Source organism: Diadema antillarum, unplaced genomic scaffold (assembly GCF_040938485.1).
Source record: "Diadema antillarum isolate AM-2024a unplaced genomic scaffold, OU_Dant_1.0 seq00000565_RagTag, whole genome shotgun sequence".
Taxonomy (NCBI): Eukaryota; Metazoa; Echinodermata; class Echinoidea; order Diadematoida; family Diadematidae; genus Diadema; species Diadema antillarum.
This window is the reverse complement of record NW_027271504.1, coordinates 460,719-483,582: the sequence shown is the minus strand read 5'-3', so window position 1 is coordinate 483,582 and position 22,864 is coordinate 460,719. Positions and strand designations below refer to the sequence as shown.

General features: G+C 38.7%; 1 protein-coding gene across 1 annotated transcript in view; it reads right to left on the bottom strand.

The window, feature by feature from the left end:
- Nucleotides 1-16,517: 16,517 nt before the first annotated feature.
- The window catches only part of LOC139735144 (ubiquitin-protein ligase E3B-like), a 41,355-nt gene continuing 35,008 nt past the window's right edge, over nt 16,518-22,864 (bottom strand). Inside the window, exons 21-26 of the mRNA XM_071645905.1 lie at nt 22,150-22,287; nt 20,859-20,983; nt 19,763-19,945; nt 18,955-19,066; nt 17,847-17,939; nt 16,518-16,963 (exon numbers count right to left, since the gene is read on the bottom strand). Of these exons, the coding sequence (XP_071502006.1) occupies nt 16,772-16,963; nt 17,847-17,939; nt 18,955-19,066; nt 19,763-19,945; nt 20,859-20,983; nt 22,150-22,287 (843 nt within the window). The 3' untranslated portion in view covers nt 16,518-16,771. The remainder of the gene's footprint in view (nt 16,964-17,846; nt 17,940-18,954; nt 19,067-19,762; nt 19,946-20,858; nt 20,984-22,149; nt 22,288-22,864) is intronic.

Below are 22,864 nucleotides of genomic sequence, written 5' to 3'. Positions count from 1 at the left end.
TCAATCTGATATTGAAGTTGATATGATTCTGTCTTTAATGTGTCAGGTGGAAAATCTAACGATCCCAACCTTATTCCTTGTCTGCGGTGATGATCGAATTGTACCATCGGAAAAATATTTGACCAGGGCAAGTATATGATATTCTCTTAAATGTAAGAAACTGAGTCCGCTGAATATCAAAGAAAGAGAACAACACGTGACACATCGGTGAGTTTGTTATGCCAAAAGACATTGTGAATCATCACCGAGGTTTATGCTCTTTGTGAGTGGGGATTTATAAGCTCTAAGGATTGCCATGATTCTAAGTTCTGTAATTCCTCTAATATCCTCGTGGGTTTCTTTGCTTGAGTTATACAATGCTGGTTAATCGTTTTTCTCTTATACTTATAATCAGCCACCAGTAATTTTTATGATCAGCAAACGTTACAATCAAAATGTAGGAAATGAGTTTATTTCTACTATGATCACGATGATGGTGAATCAGCAAATGAAAACGTCCACTTTGCACTCCTTATTTCAGTCAACCTCGATCTTTGTAAGCTCGCACAGTCAATTACCCGAGCTGAACGAGCTGAATAAGCTGTTAATACAACTGAAATCTAATGAAACGACTGCAGTTCATATAGTCTATGAAGTTTACGAAGCCTTATTGTGTGTGGTCATCTCCATTGCCAATAAGGAGAGGTCTTATATTGAATTATAGAACATTACGGAACATGTTTCCAATCCTTTTTCAATGCCAATTTGCCGTACATTCGGGGGAAAGCTGGTACAGCAAAACGAAATTCTAAATGGAAAAAAAAGTCGTCAGCAATTGAGCTTCCTGGACCCAGGCCTGCTTATAATAGCTAAAGGCTTTCCCGACCAATTTCTAATCTTTTTTCCCATCCAGTTCCTTATTGCTACATTTGTGACCGTGCACAACAAAACAAACAAAAAGTCGCACCCCTTGATTTTACGTGAGGACTCGAAATAGTGAAAGTAGGTCAACTAAGTCAATCTTGAGTCTTTCATATTTTCTGAATGAGCTACTTTTCTTCTACATTATTCTTTAGTTTGGGATCATAACACGAATGGGAAAGTGTGTTTTCCGCAGTTTTTCTACAACCACTTTTGGGGGGAGAGTAGAATGATCAGGGATGTATTAGAGGCTCCTTTTCATTTCTTGAGATCCCATGTACACTCTTCACTTTCTAGTCCAATATCTTCAGAAGAGATTATTCTTCTGCTATGAAAGTGGCAATAATTCATGAACAGAATGTGTTAATAGAACATGCTCAATTTCAGCTTAATTTGATAATTCCTTCATTGTTATTGCTCCAGTGGTTGACATCCTGTGTTTTGTCCCTTTAATCACACCTAGCCGGGCTTGGTGAAAGATTAAGCGCTTGAATAGACCGTATACTTCAGAGCCTCTTATCTCAGTTCACTCTTTTCCAGAGTGTGTGCTTTCCAGTATTTATGTAGGTTAGGGGAGTCCATCTGAATTGAGTTATACATCATTTTAAAAGCTTAGAATCTGGTCTATCAGAATCTGCCCTTAACTAAAAATCCACGCCTGCCGACTTTTTGTTGGTTTTGTGACGCAGGGTCACATTTAGTTTAGTAAAATTTAGCCTACATGACATTTATGATCTCTTCATTCAAATTAATTTTGGAGCATTCAAAATACCTCTAACCTCATTCTGATTAACACTTTTTCAACTGATATTCGTATATAAGACAAAAAACCATTTCACTATATTGGTTCATTCAATTTAGAATGATATAGACACGTGATCACGTAGGGGAGACCCAGGAGAGTTGAGCCACTTTTTACATAATTTGTCATATTTCCCCCTAATTGCATTTTGGGCTGAAGACTTTCTTATGGTTGGAAGTTAAGATCATATGTCATAATCCAGTTTTGTTAATTATACGGAAGGTGATTGCATTTCAGAATAAGAGCCCGTTGAAAAAAAGATGTCAAATGGCACAAGTCTCCTGTAGGACGAGGAGAGTTGAGCATACCCGCAATGAGAGTTGAGCCACCCATGGGAGAGTTGTGCCACACTGTACTAGGGAGTGGGAAAGTCGTATATCTCGTGAGGATGGGCCCGCATAAATACATTTAATGTGCTGTTCTTATCGAATATCACTATTTTGTGAATTGAAATACAGTGACTCTAACAGAGAACTATTTTTTTTTTCAGATAGAAAGAACTTCAAGATAGGCTTTCCAAGTTGTAGACAAATTGATGATGTCATCGAAATGTTCTGACTTAGAGTTGGCTACCTGGGGCCAACAATCAATAACTTTAAAACACTTCCATGCATAGGCGCCGGAAGTGGGGAGGCAGGGGGGGCGGCCGCCCCCCCAATCCAAAAAGTGGGGGGGCAAAACGCATTTTTGCCCCCCCAAAAAGCCCCCCCCCCAAAAAAAAAAAAAAATGATAATAATAATAATAAGAATAAATGAATAAACAAAGAAAATAAAATAAATATGTATATATATGAATAAAAGGGGAAAAATATGGCTACAAACGGCAGCTTTTGGACTGTAAAATGTCAAAATTTTCAAGCTCGCTCGCTTCGCTCGCTCGCATCCAGCAGTTGAGCCCGGTGAGCCTCCCCCTTAATTTCTAAAGCGAAAAACATAGCTACGACGGCAGTTGTTGGACTCTAGAATGTCAAAATTTTCAAGCTAGCTCGCTTCGCTCGCTCGCATTGAATCGTTATACCATTCTCCTAATGTTGCTGACAGTAATTGCCAGTAGTTGCGCCCGATGCCCCCACCCCTTAATTTCCAAAGCGAAAGATGAATATAGCTACAAACGGGAGTTTTGGGACTGTGAAATGTCAAAATTTTCAAGCTCGCTCGCTTCGCTCGCTCGCATTGAATCGTTATGCCGCTCTCCTAATGTTGCTGCCAGTAATTGCCAGCAGTTGCGTCCGATGCCCCCCCTTAATTTCCAAAGCGAAAGATATAGCTACAAACGGGAGTTTTTGGACTGTAAAATGTCAAAATTCTCAAGCTCGCTCGCTTTGCTCGCTCGCATTGAATCGTTATGCCATTCTCCTAATGTTGCTGCCAATAATTGCCAGCAGTTGCACCCGATGCGCCCCCGTTTATTTCAAAGCGAAATATGTAGCTACAATAATAAAAACTCCAGTTTTGGAACTGTAGAATATCAAAATTTTCAAGCTCGCTCGCTTCGCTCGCTCGCATTTTATTGTTATGCCATTCACCTTATGTTGCTGACAGTATACAATTTGTCGATCGCTTCACACTGTCATTCCATAATCCATGTAAGGAAAACTTACAATGTTCCTCAATGACTGCGTTGTTTAATGTATCACATTCCGTAATGTATCGTAGTCCCATTATTGCTCACGCACACACGCACAAGCATACAGACCGTCAAAATTACTTTATGGTTCCCCCCATGTTTCGACCCACCGTACGCCACTTTACATATATATATATATATATATATATATGTATATATATATATATGTATGTATATGTATATATATACATATATATATAAATAATAGATGTGTGTGCGTGTGTGTGTGTGTGTGTGTATGTGTATATTGTGTAACATATGCATGGTCTAATCTTGAGCCCCCTCCAATGTTTGCCCCCCCAATCCAAAACTGCTTCCGGCGCGCCTGACAGGATATATGCTTCGGCGACAAATGCTCCGGCACGAATTGCTTATGTTGAAGCTAGCTTACACAAACCCTTACCCCTGCCCTAACCCTAACCCTAATCAAAATCCTTACCCTGCTCTGACCCAAAAACTCAATCATACCCACGAGGCTCAGTCTCTCTTCGGAGAGATATTAATGTCAGAGCAATAATTGTCGGCGGAGCATATTATGTCGTGTCACCCTTTAAAACACAATAACTTCTTTGAGAAGCCATTACTCATGAAGACAATAATTGAGTAAGCGAAAAACCATTGGCAGCTTAATTAAAACTTTAAAAGAACATTAAAACACAACTGATGTAACCCTTACTTAGATCTTACAATGCTTTTCAGAGCTCGCTCAAACAGATATGCAACCTTGAACAGGAGATAAAGATTGTAGTGCGTGGAAATTAACATGACATTTTGTTTCATTTAGCTCACGTCAGCTTCAGGCTATGCTATTGATATTTATGTATCATCCTCTTTGTTGTGAATTTCAATTTCCATGGGGTTTCATTCAACGTCTAAAGACAACAAGGGGCCACAAAACTTTCCAGAATTGCCTGAATACAGTCACATCTTTTCCAGTCACATCCTTTCAAATTTGAGACGATGATATCATATTGTAACAATATCTGCTCAAAAAATGTAGTCCCATGAACAACATAATGCCAACCAGTCACTCTTCCATCTACCTGGCAAAACAATACAAAATAACAAAATGACCTCAACAAATGATTTGTTAGATTTAACGAAATGTAGAATACCATGATTGCAGTGTGAACCAACACAACTTTAGCAATAATGACACAACAAATGATGGTGCCCTTCACTCTTAGAAAAAATGTGCTGATTAGAACCTCTTCTTGTCCCGTATTTAAGATTCTTTATAGACCCTTTTTTATAGGGTTCTACGATGTATAAAGAACCCTATACAAAAACGGTCATTTTTCTGTTTATCCATGTATCTCTTGAGTGTCATTCGATCTACACCCATGCTCGAGCGGCAGCTCGAACACTGTTCAACTCTTCGACTGCTTTTGCTCCTCGCTGGAGCAATCCTGGATCACTCCCACGGTCTGATGTCCTTTTGTATATTTGTGGCATTGTCTGAAAGAAAAGTAAAAATGTGTATAAATAAGATAATGGTAAAAGGAGAGTTGAGCCATGGATCATGTCTCCTCATGATGAGTGGCTCAACTCTCCAAAGGTTGGCCATTTTTGCATGTGACTTAACTACCACTAGAGCAGTTGCATCATATTTAACCAAAAACATCAGAAATAATCAACAATGCAGAGACTCTGCGTTGCCCATATTGCGACCAAAGTAACTGCTAGTATATGAATAATAAGAAGGGTCTTACCTCTAACTCTCAAATCCACTTTTCAGCGCAATATTTGGTTTTCCTTTCACAAAATCTCCCATGAGTTACCATGGATCTTGCTGACTTAACTGGCAAGAAAGTTATATTATACACTACCAGCAGAGGGAGTTTTAACTTTTTATCTAAAGTGGAAGTGTGAGATTTAGGGGGTGGATCAACTCTCCTTGTGGCTCAAGTCTCCTGGGTCTCCCCTATATATGCTGCGCACTTCATTCAAATTCATTATGGGCATCCAATTCAACAATATTTGCAGTCACAGACATATTTATGCTTTGGTACTTTCTTTATTTTCTTTCCACACACTAAGACATACGGGTTCAAATTTGAACCCCAAAATTTTCCCTATACGACCACCCTAAACGGTGCAACTTTGCACCGCAATAAGCAATTTGCACCCTTAGAGGTGCAATACGCTGAATTTTGAGCCTGCAGGGGAGCGAATTTGCACCCTCAGTTTTGTGCTAATCAAGGGTGCAAACATGCACCATAAACATTAATACATATTGTGAATTAAATATTGGACCACGAGTACCAAGGTTTTACTCCTAAGATCAAACTTACACTCCAATGGATATGTCCGCATCTTTGTAGGTACAAGTATAAATATTAAGAGCTTTAATTTTCTACTTGCATAATAAAAGGTACAAATGTGCATCCCAAGGTGCTGGTATAGGGACAAATAGGGTGCAAATTTGAACCATTATTTTTCAATGTGTGCATAGTTATTGTTTTGTAAGCACCATAACAGTTCATATTTAGGCCTACGTATTCTTTTTAGAAATTTTGACAACCGTTTTTTCCCCCAATGTGCTTATTGAGTGTCCTATTATATAGTCCGAAGATAGAAGGTAGATTTGAATGAAATGTTTGGAATTTGACTGCCCGTTCGCGAATTTCAATGACCGAAGTACCATTTCTGCGAGTGATGGCGAATTTGAATGAACATAGTACCAGCCAATTTGAATAACCTTTCTTACGAATTCGAATGACACATTTGCAAATTTCATTGATCGAAATGCTAAACTTAACGCACAAACTGCAATTTTGAAAGACAGACTGTGCGATAACGAGGGTTTTTGCTAATGAATTAACCTCCTATCAAATGGACAGACAAAAGTGTGAAATTGGCGGGGAAAACCTATATTAGTGCATGTAAAAAGAACATCAGCATAGTGTAATGACAAAATCAATAATGTACTTTATTCACGTCCGAAAGGCGGCAGAGCGGATGAGACAAGCTGGAAACGGCCATCTTGTACACTTCGTCCATCTTCCCGGTGCTGGTCACCTCCTGGAAACCCCCTACCTTCCCCTCTCTACAGAATCACGCGTCTACGTGCCCGGTGTTTTGGACGGTAAGTCAGACAAAAATCAAACATTTCTTTTTCATTCCTTAAAAAGTTAATTTAGTTTTCAGTAAAATGTGTCGGTACTGCTTTTCTCACACGATGTATATCCCTTTTCTAGCTGTAGTTTAAAAAAAATCAACAATCAGATGTTCTGATGTATCTGCTGAATGTATTACGTTGAAAAGCGAACGATTGGTATAAAAGTCATAGTTTTCCTAAAGAGATGTTAAAAGATTGTTGATAGAAGTTGTACATGATACAGAATATAACACATTCAACTTGCTCTGTTTTATTTGCTACGTTGCATATCATTTGAGCTGTTTAATTATTTCAGCTACTGGCTTATACAATAATCTATAATAAAAACTAGAGTCCTTGTTATACTGTCCGGTTCTGTAGACAGAAGCAACTCCAAGCTTCCAATGCGAGGGGCAGGTTTAGCTGTGATATATCGGAACTAAACGTTAGCAACGACACCCTTCTTGTGCTTGTTTGTTTGTTTGTTTGTTTGTTTTTCAATGTAAAACGATCTAAGGCAAACACCGCATTCGTATTACAACCTCATAGAGACAGCAAGCAAAATGTGTTTTGTTTGACAACTATAAATGACTTATGAATCAAAATAAGAATAGTTTCAGAGGCACACATATCCTGCCACTGCCAATACTTTCTTTAATACTAGATGTAATATTCTGAATAAAGAGATAATTCAAGGACAAAAATAAATCATTGCTCATGTGCGTCCAATCCAATAGCTGTATACGCCCGCTGGGGAGGCGAGCCCAAGCTGCATGCAGAGGCGCAAGTTAAAGCATGGCAGAAGATGCTCGACTTCTTCAGACAGCATCTTGGTCCTGTGGAGCCTTTGAGACGTGACTGGCTGTCCACTACATCTACATGTATCTAAAATGCAACGCTAAAGTTTGGATTCATTTAAGACGGCAGTTTTTTTTTTTTTTTTTTGGGGGGGGGGGGGGCTGTATGTTGATATGTTGGTGCGCTGAACATGCCAGTTCGCAGTTCCACTTTGCGCATGAACTGAAAAAGGTCATTCGTACCAACAGGCGCGTTGGTTTTTAAATTCACTGAGATAAGCATTTGTCAAGGAATGATTATTCATTCAGTCCTTATAAATGGTGCTTGCCAGTACATTTACCTGACAGATAAAATGGTATTTGGCAATATCAATAAAAAGAGATTGTTGATACGTTCAGTGCAAAGTAATGAAATGGATGCTACACAAGTTCATTCTTTGTTTTAACAGGATTAATGAATCCCATAAATTGTCACGTAAAGCGCTGAAAACGAGTGTTGTGTCCCTATAACCGACTGATAAAAAAAGGTCATTAGCACCAATGTGCCCATGAGCTAACTCCGAACTGGCTTATAGTTTTCTCTCTCTTTTCATTTTCTATAGGCTGAAAGTTTGTATTGACTTGCGGTGATTGGCTTCTGGTTTTACGTAATGGGTTTTCAATTCTTAGCGTGTTGTTGGTATATAGAACTCTTAACTTTATATTGATTGTGTATGACACTATAATGCATGTATGATTTATTTTTGTGCTCCTATTATAGGACTTTGAAACACTGATTAAGATGTTAAACACAGAAAAAGACAAAGTTTCTCAATGGTTTACGTGTAATAGATTGACTCTTAACGTTCCCCACTGTCCAAAAGGAAGTTTATACGTTTTAAACATATTTCATCACGATCCTAAGACTGATGATAATTTGTTTTTATGGACTGCCTGTGTAACTGAAGTGAGAACGATCAAATTCGTCGGAATTATACAACTTACTCCAATTCAACTTGGAATGAATGTTTTTTAAATGTTTGCACATCTACTAAAAAGTAGATTTTACTCCGTCTGAGAAACTTAATATTTAGAAATGCTCTCACTTTTTTTTTATACAGTGCTTTGATTCTACCATGCTTATATACAGCTATAAAGGAGAATTGATAGGGTCACATGAAACTAATCCAACATTTTACTCTAGAAACGGAATTTTGTAATTAATCGTTGATTGCCCTTAATTAGCCCCTTTTGACATTGACATTATAGTGAGTCATATACTCCTAAAACTGCTCTCTATATGCAAAAAAAAAAAAAAGTTCGTACTTCCTGAAAAGCTTGATTTTTGCTTCTTTTCACCTCAAACTACCACAGGAACTTTCCTGCCAATGTTATTTTGGGACATTACCACAGGACAGTACCACAGGACATTACCACAGGACAGTTCAGGACGTTACCACAGGACAGCACAACAGGAGAGTACCACAGGAGAGTACCACAGGAACTGTCCTGTGGCAATTATTGTGAGATATTTTGGGACATTGCCACAAAAAGTACCACAGAACATTACCACAGGACAGTGCCACAGGACCAATACCACAGGACAGTACCATTATAGGAACTGTCCTGTGGTATTTTGGGACATTATCCCAGGACAGTACCACAGGACCAGTACCACAGGACCAGTAGGCTTACCACACATGACAGTACCACAGGACAGTATCGTATAGGAACTGTCCTGTGGTATTTTGGGACATTACCACGTTAGGACATTACCACAAGAACAGTACAACCACATGCACAGGACAAAACGCCCGAGGATTGTCATTTATATGCTTAAAACATTCAATACATGTACATAAGAGATCTGGGCCCCGTTTCATAAAAGATGTTAGGATAACAACTCTTGCTGGAATGGCAATTCCAATAGCAACAGTCAATCAGTAAGCTGGATTCTTGTTGTTACCATGACAATTGCCATTGATTCCAACAAGAGTTGCTGTCATATCAACTTTTTTATGAAATAGGGAACAGATGTGTCTGTTGCTTCGAATGAAATCGTATGTAATGAAATGTAATGTAATGTAATGTAATGTAATGTAAGTAATTCAATGTAATTTAATTTAATGTAATGCAATGTGATGTAATGTAACAACTTTTGAGAGTTTTGCTTTGATGTAAAGCGCCTTGAGCATTTAATCTAAGTGGAGAACGAGGCTATAGAAATTGTATGTATTGTTATTATTATTGTTCGTGAGTGAGGACCTGAAATACAAATACAGTAAGACTTGGGTTCAGTATAGTCAACATTATTCACAACGTGAAAATCAGTCGACTTACCCGAATGTCGACTTTAATACACGCATTAACGGAGTGAGCGGCAATTATAAAATCACTTATTTCTTTTTGAATGAACATGACTGTGTACAAGCTAGTTGTAGAATGATCAGACACTGCCGAAGTTGGGAATTCCTGGCATTTTAATCATCTTTGAACTTACTTCTTTCTCTTTACACTGACTTAGACGTTGAGAGTAATTAAAAGTTTTAAACAGAAAGGCAAGTGCAATCACGAGTCATGTCTAATGATTTACTCTATAAAAAAATTAAAAAAAAGCGGTTGAATGATGTGTTTTTGTTTCCATATGAAAAGAAGGGAAACGAGAACTGAGACATCACTACGTTGCGCTCCCCTTGCGTTTATAGGGAAACGGATCGACATTTTCGCGATGTCAGGACATGTTCAAATTTCCTGCAGAGTTCCCAGTTCGCTTCTCTGCGTCGATATGACATGTAAGTGGCACTGAAATTTAAGAAGGATTTCATAAGAAAGTTTAATGTATAAACGGATAATTCGAGAAGGCATCAATATCATACTATGTATCGCATGTGGGGACTTATTATGCACTCAGCAAAAAAGTAAATACTTATTCAAATTCATATTTCTCATAGAATATTTGGCTAAATATTAATGTTTTATATACCATGTAAAAGGTAATTTAATTGGCTATCAACTTCAAAGGTCAATAAAAAGAGAAACTTTACGCATGAGTGAACACATTAGTTTCTCTTCTAAGGCAGAGGGATAAAAGTTGCAAACAAGGCAAGTGCCAAAATGTGTCTCGCCCATTCGCGAAGAAGAAATTGTTTTTTTCTAAATCCCGGAAGTTCATTGACCCACATATGACCTTTGATCTTGTGGTGACCTTCAACTCCCCAAGGGACATTTACCAGCCAAGTTTGGTCACAAACGGACATATGGATCAAAAGTTATGAGCCATAATCGAAACGCTCCGTAAAAACTCAACATTGGGCCCTAAAAGTTCATTGACCCCTGTCTGTCACCTTTGACCTTGTGATGAACTTCATCTCTCCAATTAGGGACATCTACCATCCAAGTTTGGATACAAACGGACCTAGGACGGACGGATAACGGACGGACGGATAACGGACGGACGGACAGACGCCACAGGCGATCCTTTAGTCTCCCCGCACCTCCGGTGGGCTGGACAAAAATGAACAAGTTGTCATGTGTGCTAAGTGCATGCTCTTCAATAATATAACAATTAAGTATAACAAGGCAAATTTCGTTCAGTAAGAAACACGATTTAATTTGAAACTAAATCGTATGAAAAAAATACCCTATGATATCAAAGTTTTTGTAGTAAAGAAAGGCTAAACGTAGTGGAGGGAAATGAAGAATCTTCAGTCAAATCCAAATTCAAATTACATTAGAGAAGAAGCAATATTAACGAAAATGGTAGGAATTTGAAATGTCATTGCATTAAGGAAAATCAAAACTGATATTTGTTCTCGAATTTGTCTCATGAATTCTTAAATTCTAAAAATAAAAATGGAATATTCAAAGAAACTCCTTCGATTTCGTCACAAAGCCTTTTCGGCTTACTCCCCATGTCATCTGAAGGTTGAGTTGACAAAAAATTCTTGTTTTTCGCCTTTAGATCCCCACTTTGTTTTTGTTAAGACTTAGTGATACAAGAGAACAAAACATGACTAGTTCATATATGTCTCTCTTTGTGTTAAATTCGTCTTTTGTAATCACTGCTATCTTCAAGGTATTTGCAAATGATTGACAAAATGTCAATTTCTGCAGTTTTTACTTGTGTGCCTTGGAGGGTTCACTCATGCGTAAGATTTCCCTTTGTATTAACGTACCTGGTTAATGATAACCAATTAAAATATGGTATATTATTATGACAGGGGCCTATTGATTTTCATCAAAATCCTCTATGAAAAGTATGAACTGGAAAAAGTGTTCATATTCTTCCTTTAATGCTGAGTGTGTATACGTATGTATATATATATATATATATATATATATATATATATATATATATATACATATATACATATACACACACTTGGTTGATTCTATCCTTCTATGAAGAGTGCTCGATATCCTCAAAGGAAGAGCTTTAGACGAAGTATTGGAACAAGTTCACACGGTTGACTGTATTAATTGCATATATATATATATATATATTTACAATGTATGTCAACAAATCAATGTGACCAATCGCATACAATAGTATTACGTGAGAAAGTAGAGTGTGGAAAGCATGCGTGCAATTTTCAGTGTTGTGACTTTTTGAAATGCTTGTTTTGTAGTTTGAAACATTGTTTGAAATAGACAAGACAGAATTGATAAAAATTTCACAAAATGACGAAGAGGTCCAGCTCTCCCTGCTCTGTCAAATGCAGTTGTTTGGTAGTCTGAAGTTCAAATCTCTCTTTTTGGTCAATCCTGATGTCTCATTTTATTGTACCCGAAATGGGTTTATATGAAAGAGCATTTATCATTTCCAAACAGCCCACAAAAGAGCGTTTCGACCTTGCCATTTTTTATGCACGTGCTACAAAGGTTTCCTGGCAGGGATTACACTCAGAGCATTATTCATATAGGCCTAAAGAGTATTTCACACTGTCAACTCCACTGACGCGAAATGGAGGGCAACGGTTCAACACGACGTGCAAGGAAAATATCAAGACGCATAATATCTTTTTTAAGTATTTAATAAAATTTATAATGATTGATACAATAATGCAATTAAAACATTTTGTGTATTTGACTATCGACGTCATTCTCACACACGGGTAGTAAATGTAACAAAACATTTTTCAATTTCATTTCGTTTTGTTTTTTCTTTTACTGGTGAGGCTGAATAATTATTCACTCCTTGACTGTAACACATTTTGGAAAAAAAAGAAGAGAAGGAATAACAGACATGGTACAGACTAATGTTAAAAAAAAAAAACATATTACCGAGCTGAGAGCACCACTCGTCAGTGGGAGAACGATAGAAATCTTCCCCAAACTCAGTTCAGATGCATTCACAGGAATATGTTGCATGATCATGGATGATGCATTGAAATTATAACTTTCTGGACCCAATGATAAAAAACAATAGTCACTCATAAAATGATAACAAGTAAAATAATGTGATGGGCTGGCATAAAAAAAAAGAAAATTACTTTGTTTTTGTGAATAACATTTTTGATATTAACTTACACATCCATCGAGGGTACAGAGCTAATCCATACTCCTGCATGAGGTACATTACATCATCACAGATACATCAATAGTCTGTAATCAGCTCCACCTGTGAACCCTCCCCTCACCCCATCAATCACCTTTTTGATCATTGCTTCCAGACCAAACACCTCAGCCACAACCAACTCATCTCTTCATCCACCTTCTCACCCACCCTTAAACCTAACCTAACGTTTTGAGCCATTTTCAGTCTAACGAGCATGCATAAAAGATTGTGCAGTGTTGTAATGGTATGCCTGATTTTTGCAAAAATGGTGTCATAAGATGCGTGAGACTTGAAAGTACAAAGTTCTTGAGCAGTGCAGTAAAAAAATTTCGTGAGGCAAAATGGTTGTGGAAAATGTCGAGGGGGAGGGGCGATTGAATCAACCCGCCCCCTCCCCAACCACGTTAAGGGTTGGTTAACCCTTAAGTGCACATTTTGCATGTTACAAACTCTGCAAAGGCATCACATACAACTGTAGGTAGAAGCATTAAGCAGAATTGATATGGTACGAGGATTTCAGCTCTCCAAATTTTCCCTCAACCCCATTACCCCTTCATCCCCACCCCCCCCCCAAAAAAAAAGAAGAAAAAAAAAAGGGGGGGGGGGAATAAATGCTCATCATTTTTTAAGCACTACCTTTGACTTGCAAAGAAAATGCCTCTGCAGCATCAAATACATTGCACTGGAGTAGCCAGTGGTTACAGCCATTTGAAACTCTTCCTGCCGCTCCGAGAATGAGAAATTTCAAGGAATTTAGGAAATATAAGACCGCAGATGGCAAAGAGGTGGGGAAAAAAAAAAACAGACAGGGCCTGTGAACAAAGCCCTTTGGATGTCTCTACATCATGAGCACATACAAAAAACAAAAACAAAATCTGTACCATGCTGCCATGATCCTGACGACAAAACTTGTGCAGCTGCGAAACAACATACAAGTCTTCATAAGTCCCTTTGTCTCAGCAATCACGTGAATCAAACGCCAGACCCATTACAATTGTATTCTTGCTCAAGGGTTTCATGTGAATGGGGCTTCCATTTGTGGAGGGTTTTGCATAATGATAAATGGAGTCCTGCACATACATGTACGGCTCTGCCAAGCAAAATAAAAAACACCAGATTTAAATTTTCATACACACTCGTCTATCCCCATGTTTTATACTTTCACTATATGCCTATTAAACAAAATCATTTCATTTAATCATAACAGTAACAGCAGTATTTCCTACTAATATATCTCAAGAAAATACACCGTTATCTCTTCAGCACTGGTGTATGATTATGTTAATGACTCATGAAGGAATAAACTGTGTACTAGTTACCAAATCTGTGGCATAAAGCAGCTAAAAATAGTATATAACACACAAATACTCTGTATTGCACTTAAAACATATTTTTTCCTCATCTCCTCCTTTTCTTTTATCCTCTCTGTCACAGATTACTCAATACTGGCAAATGTATATCACATGGACTGATGAAGCAACAATCTGTCTACTACAGTATGAATAATCTGTCTGGAAAACATATGTTCAATGTCACTCATATGTCATAATACCCATCTGCCTTCATGAGAGACATTCACAACAGCATAATAACAGCAGCATGATGGGAAACTTTTCAGCAGCATCCCTTGATAGATACTGTGCTGAAACTTAATGTGGAGATTATCTATTAATATCCAGAAGGGATATCCCTCACTTTTCTTACAGTTCTATATTTAAATAGTATGCATGCAAGCAGGACTACTGTCAAACAGCAACCTTAAAGGGATGGTATAGTATTGGTGCAGATGAGAATTGGGCTTTAAACTTTTTGCAAGATACCAAGAAAACACTTATTATATAGTACAGAGCATACCATTTTAAGAGGAATTCCAAGTTTATTTGATGAAAATTGGGTTTGGAATGACTGAAATATCCAAAAACAAAGTAAAACAAAGCAATCATAATAAAGCATAGGTCCCACACTTTATCACAGGGATGCCAGTGACAAATTGCTCTTGGGCCGGAATTTTTTTTTTTGTGAACGAAACTGATGTGCGCGAAGCGCACATCACGAGCGCGAAGCGCGAAGTCCCTTCGGCCGGGGTCCAGGGCCCGCTCAAGGGCCCTGGAAGCTCTGGGGTTCTAGATGCTCTCTGGTGCAATCTGAGCATTTCTGAGAGCTCTTCTTCCCTCAAATCTAATCCAGAGAAATGAATTTGTAGCAAAAATAAAGAAGTCCTAGTGCCGTAAACTCCGTAGTTTTGCTTCGTTCAGCTGACTCGATCGACTCCCCATACTCTCTCAGCGCTGTAGCTGGAGCGAGAGCACAGCATGATCCATGCACCGCACATCATCGCCTAGAAACACCACACGTTGTTCGATCGCGATCGCACGTGCCGGTACATTGTATAACGCTTTCCAGACAATAATGTGGTCGTATTCTAGAAAAAAAAGAAGGAATTTGTAGCAAAAATAAAGATGTCCTAGTGCCGTAAACTCCGTAGTTTTGCTTCGTTCAGCTGACTCGATCGACTCCCCATACTCTCTCAGCGCTGTAGCTGGAGCGAGAGCGCAGCATGATCCATGCACCGCACATCATCGCCTAGAAACACCACACGTTGTTCGATCGCGATCGCACGTGCCGGTACATTGTATAACGCTTTCCAGACAATAATGTGGTCGTATTCTAGAAAAAAAAGAAGGAATTTGTAGCAAAAATAAAGATGTCCTAGTGCCGTAAAATCCGTAGTTTTGCTTCGTTCAGCTGACTCAATCGACTCACCACACCGTCTCAGCTCTGTAGCTATAGCGAGAGCGCAGTATGATTCATGCACCGCACCGCACATCAACTACATAAGTACATCACATAGAAACACCACACACTGTTCGATCGCTATCATCGCACGTGTTGCATGTCCCAGCTAGCAGCAGCAACATCGCGCTAGTTTTTTATGACAGTCGTTTTGTGATATTCTCATGCCCAAGTATATGCGAAACATACTACGGAAATCGTGAAAGTGAATGTCCCGTAAGTTTAGATGATCATATTTTTTCGTTTTTCTTTCTTTCTTTCTTTGTTTCTTTCTCGTGTTTTCCGGCTTTCCCACACAGACGGAAGTATGTGATATCACGAAGCCGGAAATTGGACACCAAAATATGAAAAAGCCGGAATTCCGGCTATTGCCGGAAAACTGGCATCCCTGTTTATCAGAATTGCTCTTTTTTTAATATCTCACCCATTTCAAAACCAATTTTCATCAAATAAACGTTGAATTCCTCATAGAATTACATGCTCTTTCATATTTCATAAGAGGTTTCTCGTTATCTCACCAAAAAATATTAGAAACCTGAAATTAGGTCTCAACCAAAACTGTACGATCCCTTTAACCCGTTGAGGATGAGTCCTGAGTATACTAGGGCAGGTGTCTACAGGAAATATGTGCTGTCGCAAAATCAAACCGTCCTCAACAGGTTAACAATAATTCTGACATGCTGGAAAAAAAAAAAAATGATCAAGAGGGACACACAACTGTATATGTGCATCCTGTCACAGTCTATATCCGTAGAAAAAAAAATGTGATTCGATACCCCTCTTGCATCTCACACTGTAACACTACATCAAAAACCAGAAAGCACCTCGAGGCAAGTGGTTACTATGACAACATGAATTTCATTCTACTGCTGACGACATGACAACATCCAATCCTACCAGATCCTCCTTTACTGATATACTCCAGTGTCTACATCAGATAACATGGCAACATCCAGTCCTACCAGATCCTCCTTTACTGATATACTCCAGTGTCTGGAAAATATTTTTCTTTCTGTCTCTATTTATCTGTCTTATTCAGTTAAACCCTCTTTTGGGAAGTTCTGGGGTATGGACAAATAATATCAAATGCATAGCCTGTTTTTGTCCCCATTATGACATCATCATTGGCAAGGACACAAAAGTTTACTCCAACCACAAGTTCATTCTCCGTGTAGTTTGGGTGTTTTGAACAATGCATCTTTCTGCTCCACTGTTGCTATGACAACTCAAAACCGGTGTTGCTGGTGATGGCATAGCGCAGTTTCTCCTTCAGCGTGCTCTTCTTCTGGTAGTTTGGGAGTTTGAGGAGGTTGAAGCACGTGGAGGAGGTCGGAAGGCGGCTGACGGGGTCTCGGCGCTGGATGCGTAAGAAGCCTCGAAGGACACTGCCCACTGTGTCGCCAGTGTCCTATTAGGAGACAACAAAATAAGCAAAGGACATTAGCCATGGCTCGACACTAACTTCCTTGTTTGGTAGCCCGATGGGGCCACCAAAATCCTAAATTTCAAATTTTTGGTGGCCCGAGAGAAAAATTTGGTGTCCCGAAAAAAACAAACAATAAAAAACATTAAAAGTCCCTTTTTTTTATGAGTCAAATATTTAAGATTTATGATAGTAAGAATTAGAAGTTGGACATATCTACACATAAATAAACTTCAACAAACTTGCAATACTCACTCTCAGGCATTCATTCAGTCCTTTTCATCCATCCTTTGAACAAATTTAACTGCTAATTTCCGATGCAAAAAGTTACGAATTTATTGACATACTTTTCAAAAAATTTTGGTGGCCCGAGGCGGGCCGCCAAATTTGCCCTTTTGGGAAATTTGGTGGCCCGACTTTCATTTTTGGTGGCCCCGGGCCACCGTTAGTTATCTATCATAAGAGACTTTTCGATTCATGTGGCCACCTAGTTGCTGGCTGCAATGGTCGTCTCATACAAGCACTGTACATGCGTCGAGCAGTGAGCGTCAGATTTTCAATCGTGCTAACTGTGCTTTCACCAGTGGACCAAATGCTGCTCATGTCAGCCCAATGAGCTTTGTTTTGATGCACAGACAACACAATGGACATACAGATAAAATCGAAGAGGCATTCAGTACAGCCAGTGGCGTGTGTTGGCTGAATACCACCATCTCTCCCACATGAGTTCTGTGCCACATTTGAAAGTCCCTTTTGCATGTACAACAATACATTAGCAATGCAGTGGACTTTAATACTTTTTACAAAGTACATATGAATTGTTCTGTGATCATAATAATCAAAAGAAAGATACTCGAGACTGCCATACCTGATCATCACTGACTTCTACACATCTGATGGAGAAGGGAGGTTCCATGTGTGCAAAGCCAAGAAGAGGAGGCTTTGAACAGCTGGTCACGAACTGTAAGATGAACAAAAAATAATAATAATCATAATCATAGACACTAGCATTCACATTATGGCTTCACAGTCATGTTCATCACTTACAGGTTTAAAGTAGCACAGTATACAAGAAAAAAAATGTTGAGACATTTAGTCACTTTGGATGGATAGAAAAATGCTACATGAGAAATATTAGGTACATGGCACTCATTTTCATGAACAATGGTTGAATATCAAAGGATTATAAACACAATTTAAAGACAAAAGTATTAACATCTTGATTGGCATATTAATTGATGCAAAGAGGCATCACTTCATTATATGGAAGTTCATTTAATCTTGGGTGGTCCCAGACTAAAGCATCTATTAAGAGTTGATATTAGTGAATCAAGCAGTCACTTTGAACTACCCTGTGAAGTTGTACAGTTTGCCATAAATTTGGAGTTAGGGTTTGTAAGTATAGTGAAGGTGATGGCAGAGAATCATTTAGGGTACACAGAGCACTCCTCTTACAACAAAGTCCTCAAGACAGGCGGATTTCCTTCATTATGTGGAAATTTTGTTACAAACAAACACTAAAGTACATAATGATGCACAAATGATAATTTTGGGACCTGAATTTTTACTTTGTTGTAGCCAGAATTTTGTTATAACCGTGTGTGTTATAATGGGAGTGCACTATAGCAATACACTGTATTTGCAGTCAATTCAATTCACTTTTATTTCTTCCCCATCATTTCATGAGTACAATAAAAAGACATGCAAAAATACATAATACAAAAAGTAGGTAGAACAAAGAAAGAAAGGTTGAGCTTAATGATGGTAACTATGTGTGAAGCAGTGCTTATAGATAAGGGCTAACATAACACTTAGATATTAATGTGATATAATCCACTCTGCATTTGAAAGAAACAGCATATTTTAATCCCAATTCCTGCCCCATCCTACCAAAACATATTGGGTGGAGATCTCTCTCCATTTTCTGCCCCTGTTGTTACTATTGGTATCTCTCTGCTTGTATCTTGTTGTCTCACCTTGAGAAAGAGTCCTCTCTCCTCCTGAGTGAAGTCGTTGCTGAGGACGTCAAACAGCCAGTTGATGACGCGGTGTGAATTATGAAATCCTCCGTAGTACTGGGTGTGCTTCCTACAGGGTAGGATGGACCAAGATGTTATTAATACTGTGATTATCAATTCAACAATGAACCAATCGGATGCTCAAGTATCAATCCATCTGTTTATGTATTTTTTCACTTGTTTGTTCAATTTGTTTGATGTCTAAACAAAAAACATGTGCAAAAAGACCAAGTGTTTGAAGTTCTCTCACTGATTTTTATGACATTTAATCTCTCGCAGTTGATCTGCTCTCTGGATAAAACACATTCTTTTTAGACTCTAGCCACACTGCAACATTGAAGGAGTGCAGTAAAACAGATGGCTAAACAGTTGTACTAACATAATTTTCATCACACGAAAATAGAAGCAAATGCATGACAAATATCAAGTATAGGTGAATTCCAGAATTAGTATCCGTGATTTTATTTGACCCAAGAGCACACCAAGGACATGATTTTTTTCTTTATTCTTTTGGTATGTCATTATATTCCATACATAATTATTCATTGAGGCTACAATTGTGATTTATGTTTCAAACAAACATTTGTCTTCTGCAACTGCACCAAAAACTTGGGGAATGCAGTAAAATGCCGAAGGGGGGGGGGGGGGGGGGGGGATATACAATAGTATAGAGGAACTGAAATGAAACAAAATAGATATGAGAGGAGCCGATTATCAATCCAATCATTCCAGTTGCTTGGGGGGGGGGGGGGGGGGGGACACTAACCTGAGGTCAGACAGATCCAATGCATTCACATCGCCTGAGATCAGCCTCTGCACCTCCGGCCCAGAGAACCAGGCCAGCCACTGGGGGTTGACAATGGAGAGGAACCCCCTCTTGAAGGCCCGGGTCTGGTCCTTTATCTGCTGACACATTCTAAAGTGGGCCATCAGGTGGATGTACTTGATTCTGAGTGAAGGAGAGAGATGGAGTGATGGTGAGATGGGTAGATGGACAAAAAAGAGAGAGAAAGAGAGGGGGAAGAAAGAGTGGAGGAAGAGAATGAGATATAAGAGAAATATATATATAAGAGATAGAGATGGAGGGAGAAAGAAAGAGGTACATATGGAGACAAAGAGACAAACACAGATAGAGAGAGAGAAAGAGATGGATAGACAGAGGGGAAAGAGGAAGACACAGAGCAGATATGAACTTATATTAGACACACAAAGTTTTAACAGGGTACTTAATTCTTGATGCATGATTGTTTTTATAAGGACTCTCATGAATTGTAAGAAGTCATGAACTGCTTGACAAGAATGTGATCAAAAAAAAAAAAATGCAGAGGAAGCAAGGAGGTTCAAGACTGGGATGTAAAATTGTGAGAGGCAATCTTAACATTGTGCTGACTATCTTCTACCCATTCTTTCACTTTAATACAAGTATGAATGATCCACAAAGTTCTAATTTCACAGCAAAGGGAAAATGCTATTACATATTTACAAACAAACATTAAAAAATATCAGAAAATTGTATGATTGCTTTTTCCTCTCTTCATCAAGCCAGGAGGCACTGTAAAACACGATATATTCGCGGCATGAAATTTTCGCGAATTGCTACCGCCATTCAATGCTTGTAGTGTAGACAAGAACTTTCGTATGCATTTTCATTTTGCGACTCCTGGCTCTCGTGAAATTTGCGAAATTAAAATGCACACGAACATTCCTCATTTTACAGTAGTTGGGAAGATAATTTCACTTCTACTTTAAAATCCCAATCCTCATATCCTTTTGGAAATAAAAGATAATGAAAAAAGGTTTCTGTATATGAGGTGCAATATGAAAGTGGACATCAAAACTTCCCTAAAGCAAGTGTGGCATACTTGTTCTGGTTGTTGACTGTGATGGCTTTCCCACCGGGGATGAGCTCGTGGGTAACCAGTTTGCCCATGAAGTCCTCGTCAAGAGAAAAGACCAGATCTAGGTCGGACACATCACCGTCGTAGTGCTGCATTTGCCACCATCAGAAAGAGGGTGGTTTGAAAGGGTAGGAGGAGAAAAGATCTGTTTTAAAGCATAGGAACTGTTCAGAAATTTCTATCAAGTCAGATGGAATTTCTGTACTAATCCACAAGCACTGGAGGGTGTCAACCTTGAGCATGGCCACAGCATCACGTGCATCATAGAACTCTGTATGCATAGTTTTTTTTTTTGGGGGGGGGGGGAAATCTTAGTCACAGATCAGTACCTAAAAATTCATGCTAGCCCCTTTCAATCTCTGGAGAATGAAATCCATAACTTCCCAGTATCATTGCTCACAGAAAGACAAACAAACAAATGCTTTCAAAAATATAACCTCCTTGGCAGAGGTAACTACATTTCTAGCTGGCAGAAATATCTGAATATGAATTTCAATCTGCTTTTTAAATGGACTTTCATCCATCCCTAATATGTTGAAAAACACACACAATCTAAACTTCTGAAAATGATGTCAAATCACCTGTTCACCCCATAGGACGAATGTCAAATTATTATCAATCAAATTCTACGTTACTCCACTAATTTCAGGCCAATTCAGAAACCTGCAGAAAGAGATCACACCAATGTGTGCAAAGTCTGTGAGCCAATTACATTTTCTTTCCACTCTCATGCACACAGAACTAAGTGGCAAAAGAGATTGTGCAATACACAGAACACAATGCAGACAGATAATATCAGCTGTTTTACGATCAAGTGTACACTTAACTCTTACCTCTACTAAGATTACAAACTCACATTTCATCTAAAGAGCAATATTCCATGACAGACTTATCCTATTGGGCAAAACTCAGACTTTGTTGCATCATTGTCACTCTGCAGCAGCTCGAATTGATCACTGACAAATATAATTCCAGTTTTTCTGTCAACCCACCATAACTTCTCGATGCTGAGTACAGCATACTGATTTCTGTAGGAAGTATCTGGATATCTCATTGGCCAATCACTTTGAAGCAACCGTGCCGCCATATTGCCACGCACAACACCCATACACTTGTGTATGTGTGCAAGTCCCCATAGAGTTTGCCTGGTATTAAAGATGGCAATGTGGCGGCTTCAGTTCTTTGTACAACGTGAATGGGCTAATGAGATATCCAGATACAGTACTTCTATAGAGATCAGTGGTACAGCACTGACCTTGACGAATGTGAGGTTCTTGTAGAGCTCCTTGTCCAGTGAGGGCAGCTCATCGAACGGACTGAAAAGGCTGCTGTGGTTATGGTCCAGGATTTGACTGAGGAAGAAGTGTGCAAAGGGAACCTCAACCACGATGCCCTGGTCGGAAACAAGAATGATGTCAGAATGTTAGTTTCAACATCATTTTACAGTATTTCATTACCTTGTAGTTCTGCTTTTTCTTTTTTTCTTTTTTATGTGAACTTATTGAAAAGTGTGTGTATTTCCAAATAACTACTTTCTACAACTCCATTGAAGATCTGACTAGCTTTCTGCAAAACTGGTACTTTAGCCCCTACACATCATTTTTTTTCTAACTTGTTTTGCATTGGAAACATGCTTCTTTGTGACTGAGATCCTTTTTCACCACATCCTTTCAAATGTAGCTCATAGTCCTTCTCATGTAACTTTTATTCTCAGTCATTATGTTAATGTAAAAGCTATTACTTTCATGTACAGATATTTTCCGGAATGATGAGGTCTTAGACTTTTTGGCAAGATGTTGTTTTTGCGATTTGACACTGACGCTATCTAAGTGCACTAATGTCTGTCCATAAATGTGACCCGCGACAACGGTTTCAGGCAAAAGTCGCAAGAGCAAATTTCCTCCTAGGCGGGGTACAAAGATCTTTACCATTATATTTGTCGATTTGGGTTTTTTGCAGAAATCGAATCT